The following is an 18,762-nucleotide window of genomic DNA, read 5'->3' as shown; positions in this document are numbered from 1 at the left end:
TGTTTTTCTGACTCCTTTGCAGGTGTTATCTTGGTGGCCTCTTGCACACATATCTTGATTTCTGTCTGTTTCCCAGGATGTCAGCCTGAAACAGGGACCATGTCTGTTTGGCTCACTGCTGTACCCCCCAGTACCCAGCACTGGCCTGTGTCATAACAGGAGCTCAAGAAAATACTGGTTGAGGGGATTCCTTGGTGGTCCAGTGGTTAACACTTGGGCTTTCACTGCTGTGAACTTGGGTTTGATCCCTGGGAGGGGAACTAAGATCCCACAAGCTACGTGGTACAGGGGGAAAAAAAATTGGTTGAATGAATGAATAAAACTAAAAAGAAACTCCCTGGTTCCTGTGCAAGATTTTCCTAAATTACTGCAACAGGATTCCTTACTTCCAACCTATCCAACCCATCACTGCCAGCTTAATTCTTTTAAAGTACCTCTCCTGCTCGAAAACTTTCAGTGGCTTTCCACTTGTCTGCAGACAATCCCTTTGACCTGACATTCAAGACCTTGTATAAGCTTGCCCTAGTCTATCAGGGCTTCCTAAATGGCTCAGTGGTAAAGAATCTGCCTACCAAGCTGGAGGTGTGGGTCGTTCCCTGGGTGGGGAAGAATCCCTGCAGTAGGAAATGGGAACCCACTTCAGTATTCTTGCCTGGGAAATCCCATGGACAGAGGAGCCTGGTGGGCTACAGTCCATTGGGTGGCAAAGAGTCAGACATGACTTAGCGACTAAACAGTAGCAGCCACCTGATCTACATGGCCCATCTCAGGGTTTTCGATTCTCGCATTTCTCAGCCTTACAAGCTAACTGAATTGGACCACTAGCCTTCCTCAGACTCAGCTATGGCTTCCTCTTTTCACGAAATTCCTTTCTTATGAGATATCCTACATATTCCCCATCTCCTTGGGTCTCTCTAAATCCTTTTAATTGTTCATAGCAAGGCAGTGGAAATCAATGGTTAGAGCCCAGGCTCTGGAGATAGAGGGTGTGGGTTCCGATTGCAACCCTACCTCCTGTAACTGTGTCATCTGGGGCAAGTTACCTCACCTCTCTGTAACCTTAGTTTCTTTATCTGTAAAATAGGATTAATAATAGAATCCACCTCATAGGGAAATTGGGGAGATTAAATGAGACAGTCTGGGCAAACTGCTTAGAACAGCACCTGCCCCTTAATATCGGCTATTAATCACCATCCTTTAGAGTGGGGTCAACACTTTTTTGACAAAGGTCTGGACAGTAAATACTTCAGGTTTGCAAGCCACAGAGTTTCTACTGAGACTACTCAACTCTGTTGCTGAAGCACCAAAACAGGCGTAGATAATACGTCAGTACATGGTGCGGTTGTGTTCCAATAAAACTTCATTTAGAGATCCAGTTGGCAGTTCAGATTTGGTCCAGCTGCCACAAGCTGCCAATCTCTGCTTCAGAACTCCCCAGTCTGCCAGGAAATGGTGACATCTTCCTACAATCCTGACTACTCTCAGTATCTTAATAACAGTAACAACAAAATAACACATAACTTAGAAAATAATTAGTCCCACCCACTTCCCTGATAGTTCGGTTGGTAAAGAATCTGCCTGCAATGCAGGGGACCCTGGTTCGATTCCTGGGTCAGGAAGATCCACTGGAGAAGGGATAGGCTACCCACTCCAGTATTCTTGGGCTTCCCTTGTGGCTCAGCTGGTAAAGAATCTGCCTGCAATATGGAAGACATGAGTTCAGTCCCTGGGTTGGGAAGATCTCCTGGAGAAGGGAAAGACTACCCACTCCAGTACTCTGGCCTGGAGAATTCCATGGACTGTATAGTTCAAGGGGTCACAAAGAGTCAGACATGAATGAGCGCCTTTGACTTTCACTTTGACTTCCTGCCTTGGGGTCAAGTTAGAAATAGGTAAAAGGGAGCAGGCAGGGTAGTTAAAAGCATGGATGTTACAGGCGGACAGATTCCAGGTCTTAGTTCCAACTGCACCCTGTGTGACTTGATTTCACCCACTGAGCCTGTTTTCTCAGCTGTAAAATGGGAATTGCACTAATTCAATACCCCCACACATCTTCTGGGGCTTCTGCACCATATCCAGGAGAAATGTCCTGTCAATGCTAGATCTACCGTTTTGATTATTATTTCACGTCTATGTCCTTCCAGCTATCGTGTTGCTTTTGCTGTTGTTAATCATTACAGTATTGACAATGACACTCTTCTCTGGCTCCATCAGAGTCCCTGGGTAGCAGCAGCCCTCGTGTATGTACCATCTTTGCATCCTTCCGAGCCCATGAACATAGCTGCCTGGCTGCCTGGCTGGGTGGCCAGAGCTGGGGCTTTACTTACGACTGGGGGACCCCTCCGATCCCGAAGCCCACCAGGCCCCGGAGCACCAGGATCCAGCTGTACACGGGCGCAAACGCACTGAGGATGCCGTAGTACAGGGTCCAGAGCACGCTGATCTTCAGTCCCTGTGGAGAAGGAAGACACTCAGTCATGGGGCTTCTCAGCATCTCCAGGTCACACGCCCCTGCACATGTTCAAGGTCACCGTAGGGTCGCGGTAAAGGGTAATCCACACAGCCAAAGGGATGCAAGGTGGTCTCTGGGTGGTGGTGCCAACTCTCAGGGGGAGTGTGGGAAAACTGTGGGGTGTTCTTAGCAGTCCCAGTGATTGGCAGTTAATAGACAGGTCCCAGGGAGTTTCCTGGTGGTCCACTGGTTAAGACTCTGTACTTCCACTTCAGGAGGTACAGGGTTCAATTCCTGGTCAGAGAACTAAGATCTCACATGCTGTGTGGTGCAGCCAAAAAATTTTTTTAAGTAATAGACAGGTCCTAGAGATGCTAGATGTCCCACAGCACCTGAGACATGAAGACTTACCTCACACAAGCTTGAATCGAACTTCCCACCAGATACTAAACCATGCAGTTGATCACTGTTTATGACTATCTGTACCTGGACCTTCATTCTGGTTTACATATAAACAGGATTTTGGAAGGTGGGTCACACCCTCCAAAAAAATTCCTGAGGGTAGTTTTTCAGGAAAGCAACTTCTAGATACATCAAAGTAAGATACACTTTATCTGGAATTTTACAGAATTATCTTTTCAGAAACCCATGTTGCCAGTGGAAATGCTATGTGTGATATTTGAGTGACTGAGTGTGAATACAGCATCCGTCTGCATTCATGGGACTTCTATGTGTATCTATGAATAGATCTGAATCTTATTTCGAAATGTCAGATATATAAAGAAAAAGCATCAAGATTTCATTAAATCCAAACTTATTTATCATTGGGGCAAATATGAACTCCTTTCAGGATCTAGGCAGAGTAGTATGTGAATATTTGCATATTGAAAGGAAATTTATTAATTACTTCTTTAAAAAAGGTTCTCCCTTGTGGCCTAGTTAAGATATTATAACTGACTTCTTTTTAAAAGCTGCGTAAGTGGGAATTCCCTGACGGCTCAATGGTAAAGAATCCGCCTGCCAATGCAGGAGGCACAGGTTTGACGCCTGATCCAGGAAGATCTCACACGCCATGGAGCAATTAATTCCGGGCACCATAACTATTGAGCCTGTGCTCTAGAGCCTGGGAGCTGCACCTACTGAGCCCACAGCCAAAATTACTGAAGGCTGAACACTCTAGAGACGGCGCTCTACAAGAGAAGCCATCGCAACGCGAAGCCTGGGCACTGCAGGCTAGAGAGTAGCCCCTGCTGGCTGCAACTAGAGAAAAGCCCATCTAACAACAAAGACCCAGCACAGCCAAAAAAAAATAAATTAAATTGAAAAAACTGTATAAATGACTAGGCTATTTTATCTTTGAAATTATTTCTGGATTATTGGGGGCACTACAAAAATTTTATAATTTTTTTTTAAATAAAGGGGACTTTGTAAGGAATTCCCTGGCAGTTCAGCAGTTAGGACCTGGCACTTTCTCTGCTGTGGCCTAGGTTTTTGATCCCTGATCTCAAAGCTAAGATCCCACAAGCCACACGGCACGGCCGGAAAAAAAAAAAAAAAAGATGTTGTATTTTATGGGGTTGAGAATCGCCTAGGAACACAAAATTGCAGGAGAAACCTGGCATATATTCCTGGAATGTTAATTACGCTTAGAGATGGAGAAAAAAATTAAGAGCGAATATAATTGAAAAGGGCATTTTTTATAACACAACCAGCTCCAAAAGTGTTCTGGAGTAGAATGCAAATGTAACATGAATATTAGACCTGCCACATGAGGTCTGGGCAGACTGCCCTGTCAGGGAGTGTTTAACAGGAGGATTGCTACGTGATGTTTCTCGTAAGTCCTTTGTTCCTTATCAAGTGGAGCAGCAAGCTGCTCCCAGGAACTGAGGTCATTATGTGAGACAGGCTTGAATCTCCTTTAGTAAACATTCTCTTTACGACAAAACTGCTTAGTCTTGATCCCCTTTCTTGAGATATGGATTGTCTCCTGGTCTTGTGACCATTATTAATCCCTTGTTCCCTTGGTAACAGTTGCTGTACATTTGGTTTTCTGATCTTTATCATTGTCGAAAGAAATTTCTTGTACAACAGCCTATATATGCTCACAGAAAGACCATTAAAGCACCTTTGCTCCATCAGAGCTTGGGTCCCCGTGTCTTTCTGTCTTTTTTCTTTCTCTCTCTCTCTGGCTAATTCTCTGGAGCATAGAAACCCATCATGCTCACTCTCCTGCCCGGGCTTCCTCGAGAAGGCACCCTGTGCTTTCACCCCCTCAAGAAGGTGCCCTGTGCCTTCGTGAGCAATGCAAGCCCTGTGTTAACGGCTTTATTGGTTCTCTGCATAAACCAGGGAATATCAGCCTCTTTCTCTCTTTCACTTTCTTATCGTCGACTCCAGACCGCCAGGTCCCAGTCCATTAAAGGACCCCAACACTGCCCTTCGCAGCACCCTTCCTAGATCTGCAGGATAGAGTTCACCCTTCTGTCTGCCACCCTCTCTGTACCCCCCTACCCCTCAACCCTTGCTTCAGGGAGAAAGTGTGAGACATTCTAATTTTAGCTTTAAAATGAAAATGAATTAAAAGAGACTAGAGAGAAGGCAATGGCACCCCACTCCAGTACTCTTGCCTGGAAAATCCCATGGATGGAGGAGCCTGGTAGGCTGTAGTCCATGGGGTCGCTAAGAGTCAGACACGACTGAGCGACTTCCCTTTCACTTTTCACTTTCATTCATTGGAGAAGGAAATGGCAACCCACTCTAGTGTTCTTGCCTGGAGAATCCCAAGGACGGGGGAGCCTGGTGGGCTGCCGTCTCTGGGGTCGCACAGAGTCGGACGTGACTGAAGCAACTTAGCAGCAGCAGAGAAGGGATTTGGAAGTCTACCACACATGACCTCAGTCTTTTGGAAAACAATTTTAGGTTGTAGAGAGAATGTTTTAAATGACTTTGCACCACTTTGCAAGAATGTGATTAACTTTTCATTTTAATCTTCACTCTTCTGATTATGCTTAAAAGGAAGTGTCCGTGGGATGCCGGTCTGTCTTAACACCGTTTAAAAAATTTTTTTTCTTTTATATTGGAGTATAGCTGGTTTACAATGTTGTGATAGTTTCAGGGGGACAGCAAAGGGACTCAGTCACTCATACACATGTATCCATTCTCCCCCAGACTCCCCTCCCATCCAGGCTGCCACATAACATTGCACAGAGCTCCTTATGCTATATAGCAGGACTTTGTTGGCTATCCATTTTACATATAGAAGTGTGTACATGTCCAGCCCAAACTCTCTAAGTATCCCCCGCCATCCTTCCACCCTGGTAACCATCTTTAACATCTTTTTAAACATCTGCTAATCTTATTCTTTAACAGAGAGAGCAATGAGGCAACCATACCAGCTAGGATTTTATAACACTGTTTCCTTTGCATTTATTTTTGCAGGTATTTCTTACTTAGGGTGATTGCTATTGATTTCCCATTTAAGACTCTAAATCAAGTTTCCTTTTCAAAAAACATGCATCTAGGGATGTTTTTAATGTTGATATAAAGACAGATATTAAGTACATAAGAGAATATGTGGGGCAGGAATGAGTAAAGTCTAGGAAGATCTGGATCTATTGCAATAAAGAATAATAAATAAAAAAGCAACCTTTCTGCTCCCCTTTCTAAACCCAGGGCCACACAACTAAACAACAACAACAACAACAAGGATACTGGTACCCGCCACAGACTTAGTTCCTTTCTTCTGACTTGACCTCACTTACTAGGGACTGTCTTTTTTTTTTTTTTTAATTAAAGAATAATTGCTTTATAGAATTTTTTTGGTTTCTGCCAAACATCAACATGAATCAGCCATAGGTATACATACGTCCCCTTATTAGGGATCTTCTTCCTTGGAACCTGAGAAGTCTTGAATCAGAAATAAGACATCATTAGTGGCAGAGAACCAAATTATGGGCTTCCTTTGTAGCTCAGCTGGTAAAGAATCCACCTGCAATGCAGGAGACCCTGGTTCAACTCCTGGGAGGGGAAGATCCACTGGCAAAGAAGGGATAGGCTACCCACTCCAGCATTCTTGGGCTTCCCTGGTGGCTCAGCTGATAAAGAATCCGCCTGCAATGCAGGAGACCTGGGTTTGATCCCTGGGTTGGGAAGCAATGTGGGAGACCTGGGTTCAATTCCTGAGTTGGGAAGATCCCTTGGAGAAGGGAAAGGCTACCCACTCCAGTATTCCGGCCTGGAGAATTCCACGGACTGTATATCCATGGGGTCGAAAACAGTCGGACACAACTGAGAGACTTTCACTTTCAGCGGCAGAGAAAATAAAAGAACAGAAGGAAAACAAAGCAGGAGAAGAAGAGTGGGGAGAGAGGAGGGCACCCAGACTGACACACGGGAGCTGTGCCTCCCTCCCGGGGCTGCCTGGCAGCCGTGCTGCCCTGCTGAGGTCACCAGATGCCCTCATGCCAGGCAGCAAAGACAAGCAGGCCGACTGGTCCTGTCGGGTCACAGCAGAGTGCAGCTGGCCCTGCATCTGCCCACTGATGCCAGCGCTTTCCAGTTGCCCAGAGAACAAGGACTCAGCAGCCATTTGGAGGGACCGTCATGGCATTGCAAAGGTGTGAGCGCTGCCAGCAAGCCCCATCCAAGCACTGCTGAGGGCCTCTGCGGAAACGTCCTCTGGGTTCTCATTAACTGCTGTCGCTCTGCCTAACATCTGTTCTGCCTTTTAGATTGCTACCCCTCCCCCCTTTCCTTCCCTCCTTCCTTCCCTATTTATTAAGCAGCCCCTGTATACCCAGCTCTGGAGATAGAATGCATAGATATTATGCACTCATTAATTTGCTCATTCAATGATTTATTTCACAATAAGCAGGTATTGAATGCCTGCACCCCACTCCAGTGTTCTTGCCTGGAGAATCCCAGGGACGGGGGAGCCTGGTGGGCTGCGGTCTGTGGGGTTGCACAGAGTCGGACATGACTGAAGCGACTTAGCAGCAGCAGCAGCAGCAGTATGTCAGACCCTTAGGGATACTGATAATATACTGCTCATTCATTCAATACACAGGTATTGAACACCGACTGTGTGTGCCACACTAGAGGTACTGAAATGTATCATTCATTTATTCACTCACTGGTTCACTGTGCAGGTACTGAGTACCTCTTGTGGGCCTGGCATTCATCCTTTGACTTTGCACATATTGATGGCCTACTGGTTGCTAAACACTTGGTTTTGTCCTGCGTGACAGCAGCCCACAGGACAGCCAGAGGCTCTGACTTCACGGAACTTTCATTTGCATTTTTGAAATCATTGCCTCATCGTGATGCTGAGTCCTTACCATGCCCTACGGAAAGAGGTTGTTATTTTCATGTCCTCTTTAAAAACTGCACATTGAGGGCCAAAGGAGATGAGTGATTTGTCCAGGATCAGCTCCCTATTACCCCCGGTAGAGAACATACAGGCCTGATGCAGGCGGAATGCAGTGAAGACAGGGGACCTGGGTGAATGAAAGAGAACTTGCCCCGCCCTGCCAGCCTCAGCTCCAGCCAAAAGCTGCCATCACAGAACGTGGGTTCTAAGCCACCAGATTACCCAGCTTTCCAAAAACCCACAACTCTTTTTACTTTTATGCAAAATATGGCCATTTTGAAACAGAGGCAACTGATTCAAAAATCCCATTAAGCACTGCATGGGATAAATTAAACACATTTGGGGGCCACCTTTGGCTCATGGCCAACCTGTTTGGAATCCATAGCCTGGAAAGGTTTCAAGCTCCCGCTCTAAGAAGCTGAAAGCCTAGCTGTCACTTGGATGCCAGGCCTGCAACCCCAGCTCCAGAGAAGTACACTGATCTCATTGCCAGGAGCACTGCTCAGTCACCTGCAGGGTTGCCTGACCCAAGCCCCTGGTACTCTCCAATCATGCTCGAGTATAGTGAAAATATTCACAGGAAAACCCGAGCATGTTCAGAACACTGAAATGAGAGGCCTGGTGCCTGCCAGCCACCCCTTTTTATTCCTTAAAGCTGACATGGTCCTAGAGCCTTTGAACTAGACGATGACCTGATCCCATTCTAAATTTTCTTGAGTCCCAATCAATAGTAGTTACCACCGATCACAGGCTAACCATGCATCAGTAAATACTGTTCTAAATGTATTATATACACATTCTTATTTAATCGTCCCAATGGTCCTGTGAGTTCCTACTGTTGTCAATCCTATTTTGCAGATGGGAAAACTGAGGCTTAGAGAGGGAGAGCAGCTTGCCCAAAGTTACCTCGCTCGACAGGGGGCTCTATGATATGAACTCAGGTGCGTGTGTCTCCATACCCACGAAGCCACGCACCCACGGTCACCCTTCCTTTCCATGACTGCCACAAGTCCCCAGGCTGTAGAAACTTCTGTAGGGATCAAAGTGGCCCACTGAGGGAATTCCCCGGTGGTCCAGTGGTTAAGACTCTGTGCTTCCAATGCAGGGGGCCCAGGTTCGATCCCTGGTTGGAGAACTAAGATTCCACATGCCGCACCAGGGAACTAAGATCCCACTTCTCAGTGCAGCAAAAAAAAAAAAAAAAAGGTCGACTTAAAAAGAAGCGGCCCACTGAGTCTCCTGCAAAGTCACGCAGCAGAGGCTCTCACAGAAACCTCTCAGCTGGGCCAAGGCAGATCAAGCAGCTAGGAGGAGCTTCTTCGAGCTTGCCAAGGCTCGCCAGCTGTCTGGTTCGCCCTCTAGTCCTAGAGGAGTTCTGGGGAAGCTTTATAATTAGAGCCGCATCCATCCTTCCTGATATTGGGCCAGAGTTCCATGCTGGGGAGGAGAAGGCTCTACAATCTGGGGGCACTTTCTCTCCCTCTCTCCAGTCACACCAGCTTTGTGTTGGGTGTGGGATTTAGCAAGCTGGTCAGAAGAGCTGGAGGCACCCCCTACAGGTCGCCCCCCAGGCTTCATCTGTTTAAGAGTAGATGAATGTTCAACTGATCTACTAAATTCTGGCATTCTATTCAGTAATGTCTCCCAGTAGCCCAGGTCAGGGTGAAGGATGTGAGCTCTGGAGCCAGATACACCTTCATCTTAGCACTGGTCTGGCCATATTTATTGGCACCATGAGCTTGGTGAATAACAGGTAATGGGAATTGAGGAAAGATTTCCTCTGAACCAGGGACTTTCTGTACAAGGGTCATTTACTCCCCATAGGAGCCCTATGGGGAAGAATATTACTCTCCCATTTACAGATGAGGGAACTGAGGCACAGAAGGGTTAAGCACCAAGGGGATGGGGCTAGCACCACCACCAGCATCTTTTACGTTCTGAAACACACATGCTTGGGCCCCCTAGGGAGGTGTGATTTTTTTTCAAGAATCCACAACCTCATAGCAATGTCTTTCTTTGCCCTTCAATGTAGCTCTGAATTAAACTTCCACCAAAAAAAAAAGTTCAGTTGGCACAAGTTTTGTTGTTGTCAAGGAGATAACCCAGAGAACACAAGCTTAGGGGAAGTCGCCTTACTGTTTTTCTGCCATACTGGTCTGAGATGTTTCCCCAGAGGGTGGAGCTGGACATCATGCCGACAAAGACCACCTGTGGGGGCAAAGACAGCTTCTGTTAGACAGTGACACGGAGCATCGCAGAGAAAGGCAACACCGAAGTGAGCTTGCAGAGTCACACTCTTAGCAATAAGAATGAACCAAGTGTTACAGCTTCCCAGGTACCGCTAGGGGTAGAGAACCCACCTGCCAAAGCAGGAGACATGGGTCTGATCCCTGGGTTGGAAAGATCCCCTGAAGAAGGAAATGGCAACCCATTCCAATGTTCTTGCCTGGAGAATTTCTTAACAGTCCATAGTGTGGCAAAGAGTTGGACTTGACTGAAGCTCCTCAGCAAGCAAGCATTTCTGAGATCTTGTTAAGATGCAAACACTAGTCTGTGTGCTTCCTGTTACTGTTTAAGTCTCCCAACAACCCTACGGGGTGGGTGCTGCTGTTATCCCCATTTCAAACATGAGGAAACGGAGCCTCAGAGAGGTGAGGTCATGTGGCCAAGTCCACAAGTGTTAGTCGTGCAGTCTGGGCTGGAGTCAGGCTGCCTGGCTGCAGAGCTAGTATTTTTCCAGTTTCCTACAGAACCCAAGAAATGTCTTATGGCTAAGAAAATATTAAAGGTTGCAAGGAACTGAATACAGGAGACAGGAGGTTAGGATGGGAGCTGGAAGCCATGAGCAAGAGAAAGCATCCATGGAGCGCTCACTGTGTGCTGGGCAAAATTCTGGTTCCCTTGTTAGTCCTTGATCAGAGCTGAAGAGGTATGACTACTCATACCCATTTTATAGATAGGTAGCTTGAGGCTTAGAAGGGTTAAGGGGACTTCCCTGGAGGTCCAGCAGTTAAGACTCTGTACTTCCAATGCAGGAGGTGCAGATTCCATTCCTGGTTGGGGAACTCAAGATCCATGTGCCACATGGTACGGCCAAAAAGTTTTTAAAAAGAAAAATAAGGGTTTTAGAAATCTGCTCTGATCCCAGGGAGGAGAGGGTAAAGACAGGTTTTAAGCCCAAGCAGGCTGACTAGAGCTTTCTTCACTGTTCTATCCTTTCTGGAGCACTCACCAAGCGTCAGAGACCACACTGAATGTTCTCTACATTTGTTGCTATTGTTCAGTCGCTCAGTCATGTCCCACTCTTTGTGACCCCGCGGACTGCAGCACACCAGGCTCCCCTGTCCTTCACCATCTCCTGAGGTTGCTGAAACTCATGGCCATTGAGTCAGTGATGCCATCCAACCATCTCTTCCTCTGTCGTCCCCTTCTCCTCCTGTCCTCACTCTTTCCCAGCATCAGGGTCTTTTCCAGTGAGTCAGCCCTTCACAAGAGGTGGCCAAAGTATTGGAACTTTTTACATACGTCTTACCAAATGTTTCCAGGAGCCCCACGAGGTGGGTGCTATTATTATCCCATTTTTCAGATAAGGCAACTAACTGAGGCCCAGAGATAGGAACAGCATTGCCTAGTGTGGGCTGAACCCAAAAGCATTCCTCCAGGCACGTCCTAGAGCCGTGGGCTCCAATCAGGCTACACAGAGGCATTCCAAGGGAAAGCAAATTTGGATAATTTTAAAGGAATTAATTTCCACACCCTCAACTTCCATAGAAACTCTTTCCCGAGAACAGGTTAGGGGGTCTCATCTGTTCCCGGCTCCCCTTCTCAACCACCCCTCCCCCACTTCTTCATACGCTGCCCCCCGTTGTACTCAGCCATCGCTTTGAAGTTAAACCCTCTAGGCTGCCTCCAAAAGGATACCAATGACACAGATACAAATCCATTCGCAAGTCATCTTGATTCCAATTCCATTTTATTATTTTTAACCAAATTGCAGGAGAGGCTAATCAAGCTGTCAGCAAATTAGATCACTAAAAATAATTTTTCATGAACAACTGCTGTGTGCTCTTCAGCACGCAACTTGGAAGTTGCTGAAAAGAATCAAGTGGCGTTAGTTTACTGAGTTATCATAAAACTCCTTCAGTTCCTCCAGCAAAACTTTTTATATGTGAACAAAACCTTTCATACTCATGTCTATTCAGTAAAAATGAAAAATAGAAATGGCATTACAACTGAACCCTGTCTCATTTTGGCAACAGGCTTTCAAATTGTAGCACTGGAGAACACTCTTGAGAGTCCCTTGAACAGCAAAGAGATCAAGCCAGTCAGTCCTACAGGAAATTAACCCTGAATGCTCATTGGAAGGACTAATTCTGAAGCTGAAGCTCCAATACTTTGGCCACCTGATTTGAAGAACTGACTCATTTGAAAAGACCCTGATGCTGGGAAAGATTGAAGGCAGGAGGAGAAGGGGACGACAGAGGATGAGATGGTTGGATGGCATCACCAACTCAATGGACATGAGTTTGAGTAAACTCTGGGAGATAGTGGAGGACAGAGGAGCCTGACATGCTGCAGTCCATGGGGGTCACAAAGAGTCAGACACGACTTAGTGATTGAACAACAATTCAAGAATATGTGACATAGTTGAGAAACACTCCATACTCTTCATCAAGAGGTGCGTTCCTGATAAAAGTGACTTATGTTTAGCAATTATTTATCAAAATTAATTATATCTTGTTTTGATCTGTTGTTTACTATTAAAAATTTTCATGGTTAACTTACTGCAGGAGAAACATCTTAAATCTTAGAGCGTTATGATCTCAAAAAATTAAAAACGATAATTGAAAATGTCACAAAAATTATAATGGGGTGACTGATGAAACTTTCAAGCCTAGTAAAATCTCACATTGCTTGCTTTGTAGCTCATCTGGTAAAGAATCCACCTGCAATGTGGGAGACCTGGGTTCGATCCCTGGTTGGGAAGATCCCCTGGAGAAGGGAAAGCCTACCCACTCCAGTATTCTGGCCTAGAGAATGCCATGGACTGTATAGTCCATGGGGTTGCAAAGAGTCGGACACGACTGAGCAGCCTTCACTTTCACAACCTTACATTAAGATAAAACTATATGGAGAAACTGAATGAAAATACCAGTTCAAGAAGAAAACAAGACAAGAATGAAGGGTTCTGCTTCATGCTCCTCCAAGCCTTAGCTCCAGGGAGCACCAGTTCCTACAGTTTACTGAACAGGTACTATGCTGTTTCCAACCCTGAAGTCACCTTCATGTGGAAGGAACTGGTGTCTCCTTTTTGGAAAAGCGAGACTTATAAGGTTTATGTGATCCGATCAGGTGGGCTCCAAGTTCCCCACAATTGAGCAGGATATCTGGGGCCCCCAGATGTGGTTAGAGTTGGCTGCAGACCTGCCAGGATACATGCGATGGAGAAGGGACGCTGAGGTCCTGGTGATTCCACTGAGGGTTTAATTCCTGTCTGCTGAGCCCTCGGCAGCAGCAGGAGGAAGTGGGGGGCATCCTGCAGAACACCCCCCTGGGGGACCAGAACTGAGCACGAGAGGAGAGGGCCACTGGGCTGCCTACCGAGGTCAGCAACGCCACCTGCCAGCTGGGCAGCCGCCACTCGCAGTGCAGCTGCGGCGCAAGGATGCTCAGAATCATCATCTCCATGGCGTCGGCCATCTGCAGGGAGCAAGCAAACACGTGAGGCCAGGATGCTGCCTGGGTCGGGACGGCTGGCCCCTCACTAAAAATTCTCATGGTAACTTACTGCAGGAGAGAAGAATTTAAACCTTAGAGCCTTATGATCTCAGAAAATTTAAAACGATAATTTAAAATGTCACAAGTCCACAGTCCCAAGCGAGTGCATAAAAAAATCCCTTCAGACTCTCCTGGTGGTCCAGTGGTTAAGACTCTCCCCTTTCACTGCAGGGGGCATGGCTTCAATCCCTAGTCCAGGAAGTTCTGTGTGCCACGTAGTATGGCCCCCCCAAAATTTTAAAATAAAATAAATCAATTAATTAAAAAAAGAAAAAAGAGAGAGACTCCCTCTTCTACCTTCTGCTGAGTGCCCAATCACCCATCAAAACACACTGAAAGCTCCAGAAGTTAAAACAGTGTGGTACCACACAGGAACTGATGACTAGACATTTAACATTCTTTGGGCATGTTTTCCCACATTTGAAAAAAAATTTAGGGACACTCCCTGAATGGACTGGGAAAGTAGCATATTTTGAAAATCAGAAAAACATTTTTTTTTTTTAGAAAAACATTTTTTAGAGGTAGAGAGACAGTGATCTTTTTCTCTTGTAGCTCAGTTAAAAGCTAGTTTCTCTTTGGTCATTGTTCATGTAGAATTGTCAGTATAATTAACATTAAAAAGTGTGATCTTTTTAATTTAATTAAAACATACTAGGGAGCCTCAGTAATGAAACACTGTGGTACCTTTACAGGATTAAACAGGCAGAGTAGTGGAACAGAAATGAGAGTCCAGAAGTAAACCCACGTGGCCCCGGGAATGTGGTGGATGATAAAAGCCACTTTGCAAATTAGTGGAGGAAATGAGGTGGGGAAATTGATGACTGTTTGGAAAAACAGGTAGTTAAATCTCAGTTTTGCACTATTCATAAAAATCCATTTCACTTGTATTAATGGTCTAGATTAATGGCAGAGGATGAGATGGTTAGACAGCATCACCAACTCAATGAATATGAATTTGAGCAAACTCTGGAAGGTAGTGGGGATTCCCAGGTGGCACTGGTGGTAAGGAATCCAGCTGTCAACGTAGGAGATATAAGAGACTCAGGTTCAATCCCTGGGTCAGGAAGATCCCCTGGAGGAGGGCACGGCAACCCACTCCAGTGTTCTTGGCTGGAGAATCCCACGGACAGAGGAACCTGGTGGGCTGCAGTCTATGGGGTTGCAGAGTCAGACAGGATTTAGCAACTGAACAATGACAGTGATCTAGATACATCATTTGCTCTAGGTAGATCTGGCAAGGTTAATAAGGAATCACAAGCCCCTTGAAGAAGGCACATTTTGATCTGTGCGTGTTCTTCTAGGGTGAGTCGCACAGATGGCATTAGAATCTTAGAGTAGCCCTGAGCCTCAAAGGGTTGAGAACCACTTAATTAATCAGAAGCTTCAACTCCTCTTTGAGGGCAATTGTCAACCACACCCAACTCCCTCTAGGCTCAGACTTCATTATCACCCAAGGTCACTCAAACTTTGTCGATTGACGCAAAGACTGTAAGAGGAGGGAACCTTGTCCTCCCTTGTAGAGCATGGAAACCCAGTTGAGCAGCATGGCGTTCCTTGGAGACTGAAGATGACGTCATCGTCCCCAGAGATACTTACCCAAGCCAAGCCGGTGAGAACAGACAGCTTCCATTGAAATTTTCCAAAACCAATGGCTTCCACCGCATCTTCCACCATGAAAGTATCTGGGAGGAGAAAGGGGAGGGGAAGGAAGGAGTCACAGCATTTTGTACTTGTCTTAGTTCCAGGGGGGCGGATCTAGAGGGATCCCTGGCCAAGCTCTTTAAAGCAGTGCATGCTGCTTCTAGAACTTATCCTAGGAAAACCTTCTGTCAAGTGTGAAGTGTGCTGCAAAGTCAAATACAACGTGGTTTCTACAAAGGGAATAAATGGACAGCCCAGAATGTCTATTGACAAGGAACTGGTTAAATTATTTTATGTATTATATATGAATGTTTATATATCTACATCCTAAAATACAACCCACCTATTAAAAAACGTGCAGATATAGAAAGATGCATACAATATATTGTGATTTAATTTTTAGAAAACAAAGTAAGGTGGAGCAGAGGAAGTCAGATTGAATGCCCATAGCCCGTCAATAGGATCGTGTGTCAGTACTCACTTTTTTTGTGCATTTTGATCATATGCCAGTGCTTTCCAAATAAACACATGGTATTTGTGTGCTCAGAAAAAATTGAGGATGCAATTTAGAAGCTCACAAGTGGCTTTGAGAAAGACTAAAAGACAAATACAATGCGCTGTGCTAGAATTGATTCCTGTAACACCACTGCTGGGAAAACTGGGGAAATCTGAATAAAGTCTGGAGTTTCATGGAGGGTAATGCACCAGTCTCAATTTCTTGGTTTTGACAAGTATGTCATGATTAGGTACGATACTAACTTTATGGGAAGCTGCATGAAGAGTATACCAAAAAAAATAAGTAAATAATGAACAAACAAAAAAGATTTTAAAAAAGAAAAAAAGAGTTTACGAGTACTCTCTGTGCTATCCTTGCAACTTTTCTGTACTTTTAAAATATTCCAAGACAAAAAATAAAAATTAACTGAAAAATAAAAATACTAAAGGAGCATGCTGGGTGGCCGTCCTGTGGGGGTGCCTCTGAGGATCTTATCTGCCCCTGCTGGGAGTTGTCATCTTATTGGAATTTCAATCATGAGCCTCTTACATCAAACATCATTTTCTCCTGAAGTATAAGCTGGTGTTCTCATACCAGCAGGGTCTGATTTCCTTCAATAATATTGAGGAGAAAGCAGAGTGAGTCCTGGAACGGCCTCAGTAATAAGAACAGTAATAGTAATAATAAAATTATATGTTTACTGGGAGCTCAGCGTGTGTCAGGCACTGCCCTAAGAGAGTGGTCCCCATCCTTTTTGGCAACAGTGACCTGTTTCATGGAAGACAATTTTTCCATAGACAGGGGCAGCTCTGGGGATCATGCAAGCACATTAGATCTATTGTGCACTTTGTTTTGTAGTGACCTCAGAGTATTCCGCCTTGACTTTATGGCTAGGTTCCCGCTCATATGAGAATCTAACGCTACTGCTGATCTGACAGGAGGCGGAGCTCAGGTAGCAATGGGAGCGATGGGGAGCAGCTGTAAAGACAGCGGAAGCTTGCTCACCCACCGCTCACTTCTAGCTGTGCGGCCAGGTTCCTAACAGGCCACGGACTGGAACCAGGGGTTGGGGACCCAGGCTGTAAGAGCTTGCTGTACATAATCTCACTGAGTCCCTGTGACACCTACTAGTTAAAGGCTCAGTCTTAGCCCCATTTTTTAGAGGGGGACATGGACTTGCCCAGTGTCAATACAGCTGGGACACTGCATATCTGGGAATTTAGCCCAGATCAGCCTGAATCCGAAGCCACTGCTTCTAACCTCTGCCTTCACTCCCACTCCAGTCATTGCCTCCTTAGATCTGCCAACAACGGGCCTCGGGCTCAAGCTGTTAATCCTCTCTCTGATTGGGAATCTGGGCCCTTTGAGGAACGAACAGAATGTTTTCATGCATCAGCATTATCAGGTGGTAAGGGGAGACCAGGTCCCCTATGAGCACTTCAAGTCTCCTTTAACCATCTCTACTCAGAGGGAGCACAAGGTCACAGGTAGGGATGTGGTCTCTGAGGCCAGATTTCCTGGGTGTAAATCCAGCTTGGCTAAGTTCTAACTGTGTGACCCTGGGCAAGATATATAACCTTTCTGTGCTTCTGTGGCCTCTCCTGCAAAATGGGGAATATGACTGTAATAGTTCCAATTGGAACTGTTGTGAAGATGAAGTGGGTAACATATGTAGTGTGCTTAGAACCACGCCTGGCACAGAGTCAACCCTCAGCCTCGTCTGCGGCTCTGATCACTGTAGTCATCTTTACAGTCACCATCACCACCATCAGCACCATCACCATCACCAGCAGCACCATCTCCTCGTCACCACCACCATCAGCCTCACCATCATCATTGTGGCTGCCATCCTCGGCCAAGTGTTAGTCGATGATGCTGACTGTCAGGGATGGTGATGCAACCTCGCCTGATGAGAAAGCCATGCATGTCCAGCCCACACTGCCAGTGTCACCCTGGGGCCTCCAGGCCCTCCTACCAGCCCCTTCACAAGACCCTTCTGAGTGCCACCTGGAGAGGCAACTCTGGAGCCTCAGAGCCCCTGACTATGGCCTGCCCCAACTGCAGGGTCCCCTCACCGTCAGTGGGATTGGCAAACTCCTTGGGCACGGCCGCCCCATCGTCCAGCTCCACGGCCTCTAGGCCTGCACGGACCCCTTCAATCTGGACCTCATGCTCTCCCGAAGCCGTGTCGTCCTCTGACCTTGCACTCTCGCCTGTACGACGGAATTTCACCACCCTAGAGGAGAGAGCAAATCTGGTCATGATAGCTAGAATTCCTCCTTGACGACCTTGCGGTATAGTTGTGCCCAAGACAGGTGAAAAGCCTTCACTTGTGGTCCAGAGAGTTCTCTCATGGTCCATGAATGGGTGAAAGAGGTAGAGGCTGGCATTTCTGTTGAGTTGGGCTGTGGGGAGAGTGACAACTTTAACAGTTATGTATCAGGGCTGTCTAGTACAGTTGGACAGGTTGGGCACTGCACAACTCCAGGGGGAGCCCTATTCACATAGTAAGCCATGTGAATGAGGATATCTTTGTTCTAGACCTAAATACCGTTTGGAAACATATGTGTTTCAGAATTTATACTCATTGTCTATATCTAATGTAAATAACCGTTCAACTTCAGCTTCTTCAGCGTTACTGGTTGGGGCATAGGTTTGGATTACTGTGATATTGAATGGTTTGCCTAGGGAACATTTCATGCAAAGATGGGCTCGATAAAGGTCAGAAATGGTATGGACCTAACAGAAGCAGAAGATATTAAGAAGAGGTGGCAAGAATACACAGAAGAACTGTACAAAAAAGAGCTTCACGACCCAGATAATCACGATGGTGTGATCACTCACCTAGAGCCAGACATCCTGGAATGTGAAGTCAAGTGGGCCTTAGAAAGCATCACTATGAACAAAGCTAGTGGAGGTGATGGAATCCCAGTTGAGCTGTTTCAAATCCTAAAAGACGATGCTGTGAAGGTGCTGCACTCAATATGCCAGCAAATTTGGAAAACTCAGCAGTGGCCACAGGACTGG

At 46.1% G+C, this 18,762-nt stretch overlaps 1 protein-coding gene and 1 non-coding gene across 2 annotated transcripts in view; one reads left to right on the top strand and one right to left on the bottom strand.

Annotated features, from left to right (window-relative positions):
- The window catches only part of SVOP (SV2 related protein homolog (rat)), a 73,454-nt gene that overhangs the window by 33,706 nt on the left and 20,986 nt on the right, over positions 1-18,762 (bottom strand). The window contains 5 exon segments of the mRNA XM_010828677.1: positions 2,328-2,452; positions 9,957-10,028; positions 13,422-13,520; positions 15,195-15,280; positions 17,811-17,971. Coding sequence (XP_010826979.1) covers positions 2,328-2,452; positions 9,957-10,028; positions 13,422-13,520; positions 15,195-15,280; positions 17,811-17,971 — 543 coding nt within the window.
- Positions 8,883-8,955, top strand: TRNAG-UCC. The gene has a single exon. It is a non-coding gene; the product is annotated as a tRNA-Gly (tRNA).

This window comes from Bison bison, unplaced genomic scaffold, assembly GCF_000754665.1.
Source record: "Bison bison bison isolate TAMUID 2011002044 unplaced genomic scaffold, Bison_UMD1.0 scf7180017864495, whole genome shotgun sequence".
Taxonomy (NCBI): Eukaryota; Metazoa; Chordata; class Mammalia; order Artiodactyla; family Bovidae; genus Bison; species Bison bison.
This window is presented reverse-complemented; position numbering and strand designations above follow the sequence as displayed.